The sequence below is a fragment of the Equus quagga genome, chromosome 11 (assembly GCF_021613505.1).
Source record: "Equus quagga isolate Etosha38 chromosome 11, UCLA_HA_Equagga_1.0, whole genome shotgun sequence".
Taxonomy (NCBI): domain Eukaryota; kingdom Metazoa; phylum Chordata; class Mammalia; order Perissodactyla; family Equidae; genus Equus; species Equus quagga.
In genome coordinates this window covers 74,340,012-74,358,642 of record NC_060277.1, presented here as the reverse complement: position 1 = coordinate 74,358,642, position 18,631 = coordinate 74,340,012, and the positions used below count along the sequence as shown (strand labels likewise).

General features: G+C 42.2%; 2 protein-coding genes across 4 annotated transcripts in view; one reads left to right on the top strand and one right to left on the bottom strand.

Annotated features, from left to right (window-relative positions):
• Positions 1 to 2,814: 2,814 nt before the first annotated feature.
• Positions 2,815 to 11,816, bottom strand: SDF2 (stromal cell derived factor 2). The gene is made up of 3 exons (XM_046677833.1): positions 11,468 to 11,816; positions 7,481 to 7,677; positions 2,815 to 3,488 (listed from the first exon to the last, which is right to left on the bottom strand). The coding sequence occupies exons 1-3, from the start codon at positions 11,616 to 11,618 to the stop codon at positions 3,201 to 3,203; spliced, it is 636 nt and encodes a 211-aa protein (XP_046533789.1). The 5' UTR covers positions 11,619 to 11,816; the 3' UTR covers positions 2,815 to 3,200.
• A 120-nt stretch (positions 11,817 to 11,936) lies between these two features.
• SUPT6H (SPT6 homolog, histone chaperone and transcription elongation factor) overlaps positions 11,937 to 18,631 on the top strand; it is a 29,905-nt gene continuing 23,210 nt past the window's right edge. The window contains exon 1 of one of the 3 annotated variants that reach the window (XM_046677830.1): positions 11,937 to 12,088. The gene's annotated coding sequence lies outside the window, so the exon portion shown is untranslated. The remainder of the gene's footprint in view (positions 12,089 to 18,631) is intronic. The other 2 variants (XM_046677832.1, XM_046677831.1) reach the window with 2 other exon arrangements.

The window sequence follows — 18,631 nt, the reverse complement described above, 5'->3', positions numbered from 1 at the left end:
GGATATGTTCCAAGATCCCCCCCGCACCCCGCCGTGGACGCCTGAAGCCACCGATAGTACCAAACTCTATATATACTATCACTTTTTGTATACATACATACCTATGACAAAATTTAATTTATAGGGGCCGGCCCCGTGGCTAAGTTTGCGCCCTCTGCTTCAGCAGCCTGGGATTTGGCCGGTTCGAATCCTGCGCTGGGACATGGCACTGCTCATCAAGCCATGCTGAGGCCAGCATCCCATATGCCACAACTAGAAGGACTCACAACTAAAAATATACAACTACATACCAGGGGGCGTTGGGGAGAAACAGGAAAAATTTAAAAATCTTAAAAAAAAATTTATAAATTCGGCACAGTAAGAGATTAACAATAACTAATAATAAAATAGAACAATTATAACAATATACTTTAATAAAAGTCACCACAGATCTTAACTTCAGCATATTTTTTTTCTTTCCTTATTAAGTGGAAAACTTTCACCTTTTCACTTAAAGGAAGCACTTTATGGCTTCTTCTCTTGACATATTCAAATTGCCAGCATCACTACTCTTGCGCTTTGGGGCCATTCTCAATAAGGTACTAAGTGACCTGATCTGTAACCTGGCTACTAAGTGACTAAAGGGACACAGCATATACAGCGTGGATAAGCTGGACAAAGGGATAATTCACGTCCTGGGCAGGACTCCAAGAGATTTCATCAAGCTACTCAGAATGGCCACTCAATTCAAAACTTACGAATAGTTTATTTCTGGAATTTTCCATTTAATATCTTTGGACTGAGGTTGACCATGGGTAACTGAAACCACAGATAAGGCAGAACTACTGTATAGCACAATCTGGGCACTGGGCCAGGGGGTACTACAGAAGTAGAGAATATGGTTCTTGCCCTTCAGCAACAAACAGTTTATCTGTGAAGCAATTACACAAAATGGAGAATTCAGGGTCGACTTAGTTTTGCCTGTTTCCTTCTCCATAAAATGAGGCAACTGGACAAAGTTCCTTTCCAACTCTACTACAGTGATGCTAGTACAACATAAAAAAATGCTGAGGATTTCAAAGAAAGTGCTCCACGTCCCCTTGTTCTCATATCCCGATCTCCATAAACGTCCTTCAAGATTTTACTTGGAGACTCTTCCATTCCTTCAGATAAAGCAACATTTCAACTTTCACCTGGGTTAAAAAAGGGGGGGGGGGGTAAAAAGTTGTTTATCCCTCCAGCTGGTTTCCCTCCTTATCTAGTCCTCTCTTCAGTCATTTCACAACTCCCCAAGGGCTCCACTATTGTTTGTTTCAAGTTCACATCTACCTCTCAAGCACTATAGTTCTGCCATCCTCCTTGTAATCTGCAGCCTCCCATTAGGGTATGTTCTGTCTGTGAACCTTCATGGAAGGCCCAACAACTCAACGAAAACTCTTCCAAGCCAAGAAGGGTACCTTGCAACACATCTCCCTACTCTCATTCATCTTGTCCAATTTGGTCTTTATTTCAAAAAAAAAAAAAAGATTGGCACCTGAGCTAACAACTGCTGCCAACCTTCTTTTTTTATCTTCTCCCCAAAGCCCCCCAGTACACAGTTGTATATCCTAGTTGTGAGTGCCTCTGGTTGTGCTAAGTGGGACACCGCCTCAGCACGGCCTGACAAGTCGTGCCATGTCTGCGCCCAGGATCTGGGCCGGCGAAACCCTGGGCCACCGAAATGGAGTGCGTGACCTTAACCACTTGGCAACGGGGTTGATTCACCTGATTCCTATCACTTACTTTCTTCTTCCTCCCCAGACTGTTACCACCCTACTCCCAATTACCTCAGTAGCCTGAAACGTTGATTTTATCATTTGTGTACTTCTTTCTGGAGAGATCTCAAGGGGTCAACGTTACTGAAGTGGAACAAAGGGGGAGAGGGCAGAGAGAGAACTCTACGACTTCATGGCCTCAATTTACTGAGACAAGTCCTGGTAAAAGTGTCTAAGTTTTTAATGTCATGGGCCATGTCTGGCACAGACCTGGTATTCCCAAATGTTCAATGTTAACTCCCTAAAGCAAATAGAAAAAAAAAAAAACCAGAAGTTTCTAAAGATAAAAAGACCTGCTAGTCACTGAAATTCCGGCAGATGGCAGACACCTCTGTTCACCACTACCATACTGGAAGGACAGAGGAGGCAACTTTCTGGAACTGACAGCAGACGAAAGGAAGAAATGAGATGAGCAGAGGACAACAGTCTCCTACCTCCCTTTCCAGAGAAAGAGATCCCTACATTTATCCAAAATAGAGTAGTTATTTTCCAAGAGTTAAACACAATTGTAGTGTAGTAAAAAGAACATGTGCTAGACACAGCTGGATTCCTATCCTCAAATTATTTACTAGTTTTAAGAATTCAGGCAGTTACTCAACTTTTCTGTTCTGCATTGGTAAAACTGTAGTACCTACCCTACAATATATCTGTGAAAATTAAATGAGGTTAGATCTGTAGTATGGTGCCTAGTATTTCACAGTGAAAAAATGTTGGTTCCACTTTCTACCTCTGCCCCTTCTTCTCAACTGCACTAACAGAGAGTAAAATATTTCATTGGCTATTTACTAAGCTGTATTCTTTGAGGGTCTTTAGCTATAATTAGTCAAAAATCTAATAAAGATGAGGTGCCGAGGGAGAAGTAAAAGTAGAGAGAGAAAAAGTTTGGATGCAAGTAAGGCTCTTTTTCAAAAGGGCCCACACCAAAGGTAGGATCTCAAAAGAGTGATAGTAATGACTCTTAGGACTCAAGGATTAATCAGGTTATGAAATAGTACACCTAATAAAATGACAATGCAGTGACTAACAATAAAATTCTTTTTTATCATTTTGGAGAAAGAAACAGGAAAAGTCACACCATTAATAATCCATGATGCCAAGCTTCTGGAAGTAAAAATGTCCCAGCTAGGAGGGATGTCTCCCTCAGTTTGTTTTATCTATGAATAAAAAGTATCTGCCCCTTCACCAGGAAGTCCTGTACTCAAAAAGAACTGACCCAAGTCTAAGAAAACAACCAATTCAAGTGTGAAGGGTTGAAGCTTCCAAACACAGCCACTTTTTCTGTCGTGCATCTCCATCTCAGTGGTGACATGGCCAATGCCCAGGGAACCTGTGGCAAGGATCCCAGGGTGAAGTAGAAGCAAATGTCTATGAACACTGTGTGGTGACAGTGGCTTACAGCCTCCAGACTCAGAGCTCTGCGTGGTGGGATTCTGCCTTCAACAACTCACTGGGCTTCATGAAGATGCCTTCCATGGCTTTCCAGTAATTGTTCTGGCTTGGCTGGGCCATGCCATGCACCTCTTTTTGCCCACTAATGGGTCGACCATATTGTTCTCCTGTGACAGACAGCAGAACCTCGGTAGAAGAATGCTTGAATCGCACCTCACCATCCCTCACCCAGTAGGGCCCATTACAGAGCACTGTCCAGTCATCCAGATAATCGCCTTCACCTTCCTCACCAAAAGCACTCACCTCCTGCAAGACACAGATAGTAGCAACATTAGCATGGCTGACACACAGGCTTGGAAAGGAGAGGGAGGCAATGGGAAAACATGGCTACCCAAAAGTGAAAAATGAGAGGCTTTCCAGTGTTATTTAAAAATAAATTAAATAGGGGCCGGCCCGGTGGCGCAGGGGTTAAGTGCACACATTCCTCTCTGGTGGCCTGGGGTCCACCGGTTCGGATCCCGGGTGCAGACATGGCACCACTCATCAAGCCATGCTATGGCAGGCGTCCCACATATAAAGTAGAGGAAGATGGGCACAGATGTTATCTCAGGGCTAATCTTCCTCAGCAAAAAGATGAGGATTGGCAGATGTTAGCTCAGGGCTGATCTTCCTAAAAAAAATATAAATAAATAAATTAAATTAAACAAACTGTGGGAAAAAAGGGAAAAAAAAGACAAAGGACAGGAAATCAGTTGCCATAATATTATGGTCCAAACTTTTATTTTGTAAGTACTCCTATATTCAGCTTATGTTTTCTATTGTTTTCCTTTTTTAGTTCAGTGTATCTTAATAGCAAACTTACAGGAACAGCACAGCAGACAGACAACACTAAAAACATGTACTTGCATGTAGGACAACTCAGTTAGAAAAGTATAGTGAATGGATGGAATCTACTGTATGCTACAAACACCATTTAGTTGCCGTCAATAAGAAATTTACTTGTTTTAAAAAATCCAAATGCTGGCATTGTCCAGAAAAATTTAACAGGTTTATTTATAATTGTTACAAAGCAGAAGTGCTGAAACTTGTTCACTGAAACATTTTGACTTGCATTAACTCTTTATGTCCCTGCACTTATAATAAAAGTTCACACACAAATGAAAATGGAAAAACGGCCAATGCCTGATTTCTGTCGCCTATTTTCCCACTTGCAATCATATCCTTAGGTACCTTCTGACCCCATGGAAAAAAAAATCTAATGTTCAGAACTACCAATAACAGGAAGAAGAGCAATTTTTTTTTTAAACACTGGAATATTTCCCATCATAGTGGATTCTTAAGCACGTTCTCCATGTATGTGGCGTGCTGCTAGCTGGATGTCTTTTGGCATCATCATTACACATTTGGCATGGATAGCACACAGGTTGGTGTCTTCAAAAAGGCAAACCAGATAGACCTCACTTGCTTCCTGCAAAGCACCAATAGCTGCGCTTTGGAAGCATAGATCTGTTTTGAAGTCCTGAGCAATTTCTCGCACCAGATGCTGGAAAGGAAGTTTGTCAATCAGAAGTTCAGGGGACTTCAGATAACGTCTAATTTCACAGAGCACCTCAGTACCAGGCTTCTAATAATAAGGTTTCTTCACCCTGCCAGTAGGGGGCACACTCTTGCAAGCGGCTTTTGTAGCCAGTTGCTTCCTTGGTGCTTTACCACCCGTTGATTTGTGGCCAGTCTGCTTTGTACCGGCCATGGTATAGAGACCTCTTTACTTACCCCCCTTCTCCTTCAGCTGGAGCTCCGCGAGCTGGAGGCGGCACTGGCATTAAGAGAGCGATGGCCTATGTTTTCTATTATAGTCTTAAAATACTTTATAAATCTCGTGCTTTGATTCTAAATATTCCTGCCTCATTCCTTTAACTAGATTTTAAGTGACCTGGTGAGAAACACAAGTTGGAGAGGGGATAGGCTCTGGAGACACGCAGACCTTAAATCTCAGCTCCCTCTCTAGCTGTGTAACTCCTTTGAGGCTTCATTTTCCTCCTCCATAGAATGACAATATCACCTTACAGAATAATTGTGAGAATGAAATAATAAATTTTAACTGAACAAATTATAGCAGATTCTACCTTCTACTCCTCTACTAATCCCATTCTCCTTAAGGCCAAATATTCAGAGTTTCTATCACAATAAAAAAGTTACTGATTATTTCAGAAATATTACTTTTAAAGCACACTAATAGCAATATAATTTTAAATGATTAAAAAGCGGTCATTTGGAAATAGAGTCTATAAGACTAAAGGCAAAAAGTACTGCACATAATTAACAATTCTACTATATTTGTATATTGGAACTGAACAAATAAGTAAATGGATGACAGTGACGGGAGCCAAGCATCTCACTGTTAGAGCGGGAATTTACAAATAAGCAAAGAGAGGAGGCTAGAATGATCCATGTGGTAATGGATTAGAGTTGGAGACACCAGTAAGAACTTATGTTTAACTTAATATACATACAGATGGTTACACATATAAACATTTATAGATATGTATATATATGTATACACACATATTTCTTTGCTCTGTCAGGTGAGAGGGACTAAAAGAGACAACACCCCAGTAGCAACGAGCTCATGTAGGGCCCAGATCTTGGCTTGTAATACCATTCTCCAAGAAAAGGAAGCAGGGTTCCTTGGAGAAATAGGTGATTCTAGGACTGTGGCAAGAAATACACAAGATGAATTTGGAACATCTTTCAGTGCCAGAAAGTAAGAAAGTATTAAAACACATCCACACACATACACAATGATGGGAGTATGTCAAATGGACACAGGAGACAACTGAAAGAGCTTCCAGCAGCCAAAGTTGGAACAATTTGAGCAAGAAAATAAAGACAGTGGTATTGAATTATAACTCAAAGTATAAAATAAATATCCACTAGTCCATATTGATATAAATAAATGACTGAATAAACAAAGAGTAAAGAGACAAATCTCTCATGCAGAAGAATTCCAAATACATTATTTAGCTACTCCACCCTAAAGGAGAAGCATAACTCCCTTCTTCTTAAGTGTGGGCCGTGCATAGTGACTTCCTTCCAAAGAGTACAGTATGAAAAGGGGGGAAACAAAAAGAGTAACTTTACAGGAAAAGACTGGCAACACTACTTCAGCCAGGTAACCAATAACAATAGTTATAGTAAAATTATGTAGATAGTATTTACACTTGATACCCATGTGATAAAAATGGCACTTTACCTCTGTTGTCTTCCTCCCAAAAATCTTTAGAAATCCAGTCTAATCAGGAGAAAAATATCAGACTAATTCCAATAGAGGAGCACTCTATAACAAACCTGACCAGCACTCCTCAAAACTGTTAAGGTCATCAAAAACAAGAAGAATCTGAGAAACTGTCACAGCCAAGAGGGGCGTAAGGAGACATGACAACTAAATGTAATGTGCTGTCCTGGATGGGATCCTGGAACAGAAAAAGGACAGCGGTAAAAACTAAGGAAATCGGAATAATCTATGGACTTTAGTTGATTGCTTTATTAACTGCAGTTAACTTTAGTTATCACTTTATTAACTGTAGCACATTTACCATACTAACATAAGATGTTATCAGAGAAAACTGTGCAGAGTCAGGGTGGGAGGGAAGCAGTCATTAAGGGTTCCACATGCCCCCAAAAACTCAAGGCTTAAAAAAGTAGCAAAGGGGCCGGCCCGGTGGCACAGCAGTTAAGTTCGCACGTTCTGCTTCGGCGACCCAGGGTTCGCTGGTTCAGATCCCAAGCGCAGACAAGGCACCGCTTGGCAAGCCATGCTGTGGCAGGCATCCCACATATAAAGAAGAGGAAGATGGGCATGGATGTTAGCTCAGGGCCAGTCTTCCTCAGCAAAAAGAGGAGGATTGGCAGCAGTTAGCTCAGGGCTAATCTTCCTCAAAAAAAAAAAAGCACAATATCTAGTTCATTTTCCCAATGTGGTTGGCATCATTAAAAAATAATTTTTATTGCAAGTTTGGAAAACACTGGGTTTCCTTATTGCAGGATTTATCAGGACAACTTATGATATGTTAATGTATACCTATTCTGTTTTTTCCTCCTCATTTCTTGATTTGATCCAGCTGTAAAGTCTCCATTTGGACCAGAAACAATTTCCTTCACACTTGTAAGACAAAACCAGTTCTCCAGGTCTGCACAAAAAAGAACGTCTACACCTGAAAAAGAAAGGGCTAAGAACCAAGATATCAAAGAACTGAGTAATGAACAGAGCAGCAATGGTCCACAGGATGCCACCTCACCTGGTTTCCAGAAAGAGGTGAAGTGAAGTGGTGACTATGGAGGTTTCGGCCAGTGTTGACATGTGTCAGCCGGATGGGCTGGCCACATCTGATGGGGGTTCCCCTCTCACACACTGTGGCAGTCTTCCCCCGTATCCTCCAGTAACTATTGCTGTCATCCACAGAGGTTACACCTGTCACTGACTGCTGCCCACTACCTGCAGTCAAAAAAAAAAAGAAAAGAGAGTGAGCTCAACCTGACCCCTCTCTTTCCTATGGCCAATAACGTGCCCTGTATCATAAAATAGGTTTGGAGGTGTGGGGAGGAAACCCTATGTTTGGTAATATTTCCTCTTCTACAACATTAAAATATACATATGAGAAATACTAGATGTATTTATGTAGTAGTAGTAGTTATATGATAAACCATATTTAAGAGTGTACCAGGGGGCCGGCCCCGTGGCTGAGTGGTTAAGTTTGCGCGCTCAGCTTCAGCCAGGGTTTCACTGGTTCAGATCCTGGGCGCAGACATGGCACCACTCGTCAGGCCATGCTGAGGCTGCGTCCCACATGCCACAACTGGAAGGACCCACTACTAAAAGTATACAACTATGTACTGGGGGGCTTTGGGGAGGAAAAAGCAGAAAAAAAAAAAAAAAGATTGGCAACAGTTGTTAGCTCAGGTGCCAATCTTAAAAAAAAAAAGAGTGTACCATATCAGAAAATCCCAAGAATTTGCATGAAAGGGCACTAAATAAATGAACACGTAGTTTTTTTGAAGCACAGGCAGTGTTTACCTGTATATACTATCCTGGATAGCCCCTGGTATATGTCAGGTATCTAATCATATAATTTTAACATGTTTGTAACATTATTCAATGATTACTACGTATGACAATCAAAATTTTTTTTTTTTAAACATTTTGTTTTTTTCCTTTTTCTCCCCAAAGCCCCCCGGTATACAGTTGTATATTCTTAGTTGTGGGTCCTTCTAGCTGTGGCATGCGGGACGCTGCCTCAGCATGGCTTGATGAGTGATACCATGTCCGCGCCCAGGATTCGAACCAACAAAACCCTGGGCCACCTGCAGCAGAGCGCGTGAATTTAACCACTCAGCCAGGGGGCCAGCCCCGACAATCAAAATTTTTTATCACATTTCACCAGTTTCGTTAAGACCACTTTTTGCTGTCAACTTTAATCTAAGCAGGCATTACAGTTCCCAAATCCTGTAAGTGACCGATCAATGCATTATAAAAGTATTCTTAAGTCATCTAAGTTTGATTAATACTGCCTCACGTAGTACAACTGCGCAGGCTAAAAGGTACTGGGTTAAACACATAGCTCCAGGCTTAAAAAAAAGGAGGGGCTCGCCCCGTGGCCGAGTGGTTAACTTCATGCACTCCGCTTCGGCAGCCCAGGGTTTCACCAGTTCAGATCCTGTGCGCCGACATGGCACCCATCATTAGGCCACACTGAGGCAACGTCCCACATGTCACAACTAGAAGGAACCACAGCTGAAATATACAATTATGTATTGGGGGGGATTTGGGGAGAAAAAGCAGGAAAATAGAAAAGGAAAATACACAAATAATAATTGCTAGTTACCTAATGTATACTGAGCGCTTACTAGGAGTCAGATACCAACCCAAGCCTTTTGCCTGCATGCTCCTATTTGATACATGCATCTATTCTCTGAACTAGGTATTATTATTACTATTATTATTATCCCCATTTTACACTGAAGTGTTAGAAGGGTTGAACAGTATGCCCAAGGTTACACTGCTCCAAGAGACAGTGCTGGGGTTTGAACCTAGGCCACCTGATTCTAGAACTCACACTCTTAACCACTCTACCACACGGCCTCCCACAAAGCTGTATTTTCTGTCAAGCTCCCCCAAACAGGCCACTTTTCATATTAACTCCGGGGATATTCTCTTTCCTAGGCCTCACTCATTACTCAATTCTTTGAAAGCACTCCCTATTTCCCACTTTCCTCAGTTACTCTCACCTACTTCTCCCAGCTTTGCCTTCAGTCCCCCAGTCCTGCCTGACCATAGCCTTCTGATGACACTTCCCTTTTACCACAGTCATCTGCGGGAATGTTTGTAGCTAAACTACCAGCTTCTCTTTATTACTTCTTCCACTCAGCTCGTAATGATTTTGTTACGTCTTAAAAAAAAAAAAAAGGCAAACCAACCCACCCTCCTTACTTCTGGGTACTGATTTACAGTTCTCTTGGTCCTCACTACCATGATGCTTCCCTAAATCATGATCTACACTTTGCCTCCTACTTTTTCACCTTCTATTCAACTCTCCACTTCCTCTCCCATCCTTAAACCTTGGGATTACCCAGGGTTCTATCCCTGGCCCTTATCTATTCTTAAATACTTGTTGAGGATCAGGACAAAAGCATTCATAAGTACTTCAACAAGTTTTTCAAGTGATTCAAATTGACACCAGATTGAGAACTGCCGTTCATCCTGGGCAACCTCATTTTACTCTTTCCACATCTTCAACCACAACCTGTACAATCCTATTGTACTTAACTCTGTATCTCTGGCTCAGCACAGATCTCTCTTTTGAGCTCCAGACTGGACCTGGTTCTCACTGGGCTACCCATCAGGAGCACGTGAAGAGAGCTTTTTAAACCTACAGATTCCTACTGGCAGGCCTCTCTCCACTCACATTCTGATTTAGTAGATCCAAAGTAGGAAACTAGATCAAATTAAAAAGTAATAAGCCTGGGGGCTGGCCCCGTGGCCGAGTAGTTAACTTCACACACCCCACTTCAGCAGCCCAGTGTTTCACAGGTCCGAATCCTGGGTGCAGACATGGCACCGCTCATCAGGCCATGCTGAGGCGGCATCCCACATGCCACAGCTAGAATGACCCACGACTAAAATATACAACTATGTACTGGCGGGATTTGGGGAGAAAAAGGAAAAATAAAATCTTTAAAAAAAAAAAAGTAATAAGCCTGACACACAGTAGGTGTTCACTGAATGGTTACTAGGATTATTAAGACATCCCAACAAGGACAACTCCTTTCCTAGTCTAACTGGTCAGACAGGTTTTGGGAATCAGGAACCACAGACTAGCCCCCATCTGAGAGAACTCCTTCCTTTTTTAGCTAATAGCATCATCAGTCATCCAAGACAGAAATCTAGCAGTCATTTTAGATGCCTCTCACATCTCATAAGCTACGCTTTTTTCTGTTTTTCGTCTTTGTTTTAACTTGCTGACTAGTTCACTACTGTATCCAGGCATATATTAGGAGCTCATTAAATCTATACTGGATGAATGAACCCACAATTAATGAATTATAAATAAACCCACAAACTAAGCATTTTCATTTCTTAAGTAAAAAGCCCTCTAAATAGTTTCCTCTCCAATTCCAGTGAGTCCTTTAGTTTAAGCTCTTTACAAGAAGAAAAGTAAGGTTTCAGCAAAAAGAGGCCAAAGAAAAAGAGTTGAAGTGCAAGTGTAAGATGCACAAGAGCTAAAAAAGAGTCATAGTCAAAGAGTGAGCTCTTGGAGTTTGAAACTTCAAAGATACGGCACTTACTGTAACTTTCTACATGTCTGTCTCCCCCGCACTGAGTAGTACCAGCCTGGAGTAGCTGAAAGCAGGCTATGAACCTGAACATATCTGGATCAAACCCTGTCCTTGTCAAACACTAGGCGCAAGGCTTTGAGCATGCGAATTATTTCTGAGTCTGTTTCCTCATCTGTAACATGAGATTAACAGTCTCTACCATGTATGAAAGTTATAAACCTGAAAAAGTATATATGTAATGTCCCTGGCACGTAGCTCACCAAACAGAAGCTGGTATTACGATAAAGATGCCTTTGGACAACTCAATTCTCCGACTCTCCGCCTGTAGATCTCAGGAACCTCCCCCAGCCTCCCCTAACCTCCCCAGACCACACCCCTCACATTTTCCCTAGGCCCCGCCCCTCCGGAGCCTACCAGGCCTTGCCAGACCACCCGAACCCGGGAGGCAGTACCTGACCCATAGCGCACGTCGTGTGAGTGCAGTCGCACGTTGTGGCGCGTATTCAGTAGCTTCACTACAGAACCGCATGTAACGACAGCCAGATTGGACGCTCCCACAGCACTCCACAAACCCGCGAACAACAGCAGCAATACCACAGACATCCTCGCTGTAGCGCGGAGCCCCTAGTCTACGAAGAAAACTCGGCCCCTCCCCGGAACCGGAAGCTGCAGGCGGAACCACAGAGAGGAGGAAGAAGAAGCCCTAGTCTGGTCTTTATGGTTCTTTTGGCTAGAGTGGCCGGAGGAAGCCGCTAGGCCTGGTTGCTTCCAATCCCTTCCTTCTGTTCCCGGAGCTCTGTGACAGCTGCCTTTCTGAACCGCTTCGGCCAGTTTTCGCGCCCCCCCGGGACAAAGCGCCGAGAACCCGGTGGGAGAAGAGAGCAAAAAATGGCCCGCCCACTCCCAGTGACAGAGAGCCGGAAGTGACGTAGCACGTTGACGCAGCAGCGGCGGCGGTGGCGGCGGAGGGGCCGTGCGGTGGGTCTGTACTATCCTTTCCCAGTCTCGGTTCGACGACTCCATTTTCCTCGGTGGGGGCTTAGCGCACCGGAGGAGCGGCGGGCCTCAGGCAGGTACAGTTCAGACTGGAAAGCGTGTTCCTCAAGTGCGTCAGCTGGGGAGCTAGGCTCCTAGGGCCTGGTCCTGTAAGGGAAGAGGCACTGGAGAGCCCTATGCGGGAAGAAGGGGGCCCCCGGCCTTCACTGCTCTAGGAGGGAAAAAGAGGACGAAAGTGGGGTAGTTGCTCAGAGTCTCAAGGCGTTTCCCAATTCTCTGCCACCCAGAACCAGTGAATTGGGCAGTCTGTTGTATGAACAGGCTTCCTGGGATCCCGTCCTTCTCTCGCAGCTTCTGAAAACTGGGCCACGCCAAAGGATGGGGAATGGAGGGGACCTGGGGCTTATGAGTCAGGATCAGGTGATCCAATTGTTCTGGGGATGTGAAAGCTACGGAGCTTTCATCAGCTTGGCCATCAGGCTAGAGGACGATGCCAAATTCCATCTTTTCCCATATTGTTGAGTAATAAAATTAGAAGTTTTTGTAGATGGCTACGTCCCCCAAACGCCTACCACAAACATCGGGATGGGCTATTAAGTCAAAACTTCCTTTTTTTCTAGTTTCTACCTTTTTCTCCAGGCACTCTCTTGAACGGGCTGGAGTGGTTCATTTCCCTTGGTTGTTGCAAGAGCTGATACTTATTTTTCTGTAAGAGGATGCCTAAGCTCTCTGAAAATACGTCCGTGGAAATTCACTGTGGTATCAGAAGTAGCAAAGGAGGATTAAGTTACACTGCTGCTGTTAATGAACATATAGAGTGTAAACAATTTTGAATTTGATTAATTTCTTAGGGAAAAATCTCACTTCCACTGTTTATTTGAAAATTACTGGTTTTTAAGTCTTTAGTGTGTTGATTACAAAAGTATGATTGCTCCCCCATTAGCTATGAATTTAGAGCCCTTTTCCATAAGTTGGGCTCCTTCAGCCAATACAAGTCCATTCTTATTCACTTGGATTGTGTGGCTACTAGATTAGATTAGTATTGTTACTCCCTAAAAGGTCTAAACCTCATCAAGGAATTAATCACATCAGGAAGTGGTGCAGTCTGGAGAGGTTCACTCACATTTTACAGTTCTCTCAGAAGACCTTCACAAGAAAGGAAGCCTACCCAGTATGGTGGAAACATACGGTCTTTCAAGGCACATAAATTTGCCCTTGCTCCTGTGTTCTTGGTCTCAGTAAATGGCACCACAATCAGAATCCTGTGTATAATCCTTGGATCCTTCTTCATTATTTCCCAATAAAATCAATCACCAGATCCTACCTCTCCATAAAAATCTGTTTCCATCAACATACAAATTATGTCCTGGTATCCCTCTCATCTGCCACCAACTACCATCCTACTCTTTTGATATCCCTTCACAGCCAGATTTCTACCTGTGTCAACTTTCTTGACTTTTATTCATTCTTCAGCTTACATGAGTCTGGCTTCTCTTCTGACTACTCCATTGAAGCTGCTCTTGTCAAGGTCACCAGTGACTTCTGTATTGCCAAATCCCACGGATACTTTGTTCTCATCTTCCTCAGTCTCTGGAGTATTCTACACAGTTTACCCCTTTCTTAAAACTCTCTTCTCTTGACTTTGTTGATGCTTCACTCCTGAATTTTCCCCATTTCTCTGGCTGCTACTTCTCAGTGTCCTTTACTAGCCACTTTTGCTCTCTACCTGAGACCTAATGCTGAATTTCCTTCAGAGTTCAATCCTGGGTTCTCAGAATGCTGCTTTTAGGTGATCCAGTCCCATGGCTTTAATTACCATCTGAAAGCTTGCAACTCCCTAGTTTAAACTTCTAGCCCAGCCCTCTCTTCTGTAGGTTCAGGAATCACACACAGAATGCCAATTTAATAGCTCCATTTGGATGTCTGTTAGAGATCCTATACGTAACATAACAAAAAGAAAATTTTGCTTTTCCCTGTCGTCGTTCTAAACCTGGTCTTCCCTGTCTCACTAAGTGGGCTCCCATAAGTTGGGCTCCTTCAGCCAATAGAAGTCCATTCTTATTCACTTGGATTGTGTGGCTGCTAGATTAGATTAGTATTGTTACTCCCTAAAAGGTCTAAACCTCATCAAGGAATTAATCAGGCTCTCATCTACATGGTTACCAAAGCTAGACCTCTGGGAATCCTGTTGGATTCTTCTCCCTTACTACCTGCCTTCCCCAAGTCTTTCAATAAGTCCTGTGACTTCTACCTCCAAAATGTATTTCAGATCTGTCTTCTATTTTCCATCTCCACTGCTACCACCATGTTCCAAACCAACCATCATCTTTTGCCTGGACTCCCACAATAGTATCCTCAGTTTTCCCTACTTCCACCCAAATCACCCTCCAGGTAGAAATTTTTACATTTTTACATCCCCCTCCCTTTCTCATTCTTCTGCCTTCACCATTCTCTGGTCACACTGGCCTTAGAATATCACCTACCATAGGCCAAGTTCTTGCCCACCTATTCTACCAGGTACCTCTTCCCTTGGCTCTGTATACCATATCCTACCCATTCTTGCTATCTCAGCCTAAACTCACTCACTCAGAAGTCAGGGTATTTATTTCCTTCCTAGCACTTATAGCAAGGTTTATTATATTCGTTTGTGGTTTGTCTCCTGCACCAGAATACAGGTATCCTGGGGGCAGGGACTTTGTCTTATACATACCTAGTATGTAGTAGGTACTCATTAAATAATTTTTTGTTGAATTAACAAGTAAATTAAGTCAGTAGTGCTCTTTTATACACTGGTTCTCTGCAGGGGCTTCCCAGCACCTTGTGAATAGAGTCTAAAATCCTCAAGTTAAAATCCTACCAAGATGTATATGACTTCACCACCAACTCATTATGAACCCTACTCTCTCTCCCCAAACTGGCCCTCACTGTTACTGCCACAGAGCATCCTGGGCCTTGTTCTGGGAGAACTCTTCTCAAAAACCACCACTCCTTGAACCACCTCCGAAGAAACAGCTCCTCCACTTAGCCAATTCCTCTTCACTCTTAAGCTTTTTATTTAAAGTTAGTTTCTCAAAACCAGGTTAGGGTCCTCTATTACAGCCTCCCATGGTACCTTTGTCATCAATTCTTTAAAGACTTTCTATACTTCTAGGTCAGGGGTCCTAGGTCCTAGCCAAACTAAGGCTCCTGGGTCAAATTAGGCCACTCCCGTTTATCTACATATTGTCTATGTCTGCTTTTGTGCTACAATGGCAGATCTGGCCTTCTGTAGTTTGCCAGCCCCTGTGCCAGTGCAAGAACTGTATGTTTTCCAGTGTGTAGCACAAGGCTCGAGAACTGTTACCTCCTCCCTGTGTTGCCGGGATTCTGAATCTGGTTATGTATTTCAATTGTTTCTGCTCTTCTTTTGCCCTTTTCTTGTTTCCCCAGGAAACATGGAAAGAAAAGGGATACCTAATATTTCTAAATTACTTACTATATGCACCATTATTAACAGTAATGCGTTTTATACCCTGGCACTGAAAAGATTCTAAGACTGTTATTTCGTATAAGTAAGGTGTGCATGTTAAGATGATTATAGGTGGAATTAACCTTGCCTGTATTTTAACATCTTGACTTGGTGTGATTAGGATTTTTCGTAACAGTGTTCTGAATCCCAGATTTAAAAGAACTTGTCTTAAGTGGACTCTGAATACTTTTATTTACTGAACTTATAGGTTTTTGTATTCCAAATTGGGTAGTCACTCGTGAACACCTTTGGAATAGCCCTAAGCCGTTGCTCATAAATTATAGAATGTCTTATAGTTTGAGCTCCACACCAGACTTCTGGAGCTTTTCCCCAGACCACTAGGCCTTTTCAAACCTAAGCCTTTGCTCATGTTGCCTTTTTCCAGACTGTCTTCTTAACTCCTCTCAATTCAAGCATCACCTTTTCTGAGGCATTCTCTCACTTGTCTCTTCATGCTACTCTCATAGTCCTGGTTCATAACTATCATATATCATTTATTATGCTTTGTTGTAACTTTATTTACAGTTTTTTTTTTTTTGAGTTAGATTGTGAACTCCACCAGGGTACAAAGCATGTTTTACTCATTTTTATATACCCAAGCCCTAGAATAGAACTTGACCCTGAAAAAAACAGTAAACGTTAACTGAAGCTGCCGGTGGAGGGAATTAACAGACATCTCTTTTTGTTCTGGTCTCTTTTTAATTGCCTCCTACATCATCTTGTTCAAAGGGAGGGACTGCTGAGGGCCTCCCCTGTGGCAATCTGATCCCAGCTCCATTCCTCTTGCAGAGAATGTCATGGTAACTGCCAGCCTTTTCCTTTGAGCCACATCCTATACTGCAGCTGTGCTTCCACCTGAAGAAACCTTGTTCATTCACCTTCCCATTCCTCATCTAGATCTATTTTCGTAGTAAATTTAACCCACAATCTGAATATGAGGAAAATTCAAGAGCATAAGTACTAAATACAAACTCCAAACTCCATCAGGCTCATCTCAGATATCATACATTAATAATATTCATGTCTACTAAATAGGGTTTTTGTTCTGGAATAGTTGCTACTTGCCAACCTCAGCCTGCAGTGCTGCTGCAGCACCCTCTGCACTCTAGGTCTGCAAGTTGCAGCAAGTCAGGATTGCTTCTGGCATACTTCTTTTAATTGGAAATCTTGGCAGTGAGCTAGATTGGAGGCATTCCCCAGCTATAGCAAGCTAAATGATCTTAAGGATACAGATCTTGGGAAAAAAGGGTATCAGTCTAACCCTAGGGCTTCCTATATCGTTGCTCTGTGGGGCCTATACAACGGTGTAGTGTAGTGGCTCTCAAACTTTGTATCTTAGGACCCCTTTATACTCTTAAAAACAGTCTAAGACTCCCAACGACATTTTGTTTATGTGAGTTATATCGATGTTCATGGGATTTATATATATTGATGTTTATCAGATTAGAAATTAAAACTGAGACGTATTAAATCATTTTAAGGTAATAATAAGCCCACCAGAAAAATGTCATCATTTTGCAATACACAAGTATATCAAATCAACACATTATACACCTTAAGCTTAGACGATGTTATATGTCAATTATATCTCAATAAAACTGGGAGAAAAAAAATAAACCCATTGCAGTTTAACATAAATAATACCTTTTATAAAAAACAACTATAATCTTGAAAACAAAAAGTGTAGTGAGAAGAGTGGCATTGTTTTGCTTTTTGGGGGGGCAAATCTTTTTAATGTCTGCCTTAATAGAATACAGCTGGATTCTCATATATGTTTCTGCATTCAGTCTGTTGTGATACTACACATCGTATAACCACTGGAAAACTCCACTGTACACTCATGAGAGAAAGGATCTCAGCTCTTGCAGTTGTTTGTGTCGCCTTGAACAGGTGACTTTATCTGAGTCTGTTTCCTCATGTGTTGAATGGAGAGAGAAGTGTGCTGTAATTCATAGGACAGTGTAAGGGTTAATAGGATATTTGTTAGGTGTCTGAAACTTGGTAGGTGTGATAAATATTATACCTCAGTGCACATTTTTTTAAATTATTTTAAGTATCCAGGAAAGGCCTATATTAGTTTTGGTTGGGTTTTGTTTAAGTGTTGTGAGTTTGTTTTCCACTTCTCTTCCTGTGCCTGCCCTATACCTGTGATAATACGTAAACTTAGTTTATGGTCCTTATATGCATTCATCTCTCTCTCGCTCTGTCAGAAGTCAACTCCTTGAGAACCATTCTGTTTCTCTTCAAATCCTCAGCTCCTAGCAGAGTGTATGTATATAGTAGGCATTCAATAGAGTTTGAAAAGAAATAGTACCTGAAAGCTCAGCGTAAAATTGAACATAAGACCATGTCATTGCCCCTCCCTTTCCACCAGAACTCAGTATCTTTAGTTTTGTTTCCTTGAGCTCAATTAATCTTAAGTTAATTGGTTATGGTATCAGTTGATATCAGTAAGGCTAATTTTCAGGAGAATTAGAGCCACGGAACTTAAGGCGCCTTCTAGAGCTCAGACCATTTCAGGTAGCACTTAGCCACCCTCCTGTTCTCTCCCGTCCCACTGCCATCTTTCACTGGGAAGGTGGCAACAATATGAAGAAGTAAGTAATTTATTTGACAGATACTTGGCAGTTCCTATTTTGTACAGAGCACTTATAAGGATATAGCTTTCTGATACAGAATCACAACATGCCTTGTAATGCCTCTCATATTGCCATTTATGTTTTCATGGTTTTTATTAGCCCTTCAATTGGATGTGGTCTCTAATTTCCGGAAGCTTATAGTCTAAGTGGGGAAAATGGACATATACACAATGGGCCATAATTCAGGATAGGGTGAGGAGTGATGCTGAGTTTATCAGCTGCCAGCTTCAGGATTCCAGAATGGAATCTTGATGTTATGATTTGGGTTATGTGTGCTGTTTCTTAAAGTCCTGTTTCAGACCCAGGAAACTCCATTTTATGGTTCTTGGGTTCTCCGCTGCCACTTCCAGGCTTTGGATGAGGCTGAAAGCAGGGAAGTAGAAGACAAAGTTGGGATTGGTTGGCACATAATTACAGGATGCTAGGGAAAATTAGGCCCAGGATTCAAATTCAAACTCAGTTAACATTTATTG

What these genes read in the sequence shown, in the direction of transcription:
- SDF2 (XM_046677833.1), bottom strand. Translation starts at nt 11,618, where the DNA reads ATGTCTGTGGTATTGCTGCTGTTGTTCGCGGGTTTGTGGAGTGCTGTG. An exon ending in CGACGTGCGCTATGGGTCAG is followed by an intron (nt 7,678 to 11,467) that starts GTACTGCCTCCC and finishes TTTTGACTGCAG; the next exon opens with GTAGTGGGCAGCAGTCAGTG. An exon ending in CACCTCTTTCTGGAAACCAG is followed by an intron (nt 3,489 to 7,480) that starts GTGAGGTGGCAT and finishes TGTGTCTTGCAG; the next exon opens with GAGGTGAGTGCTTTTGGTGA.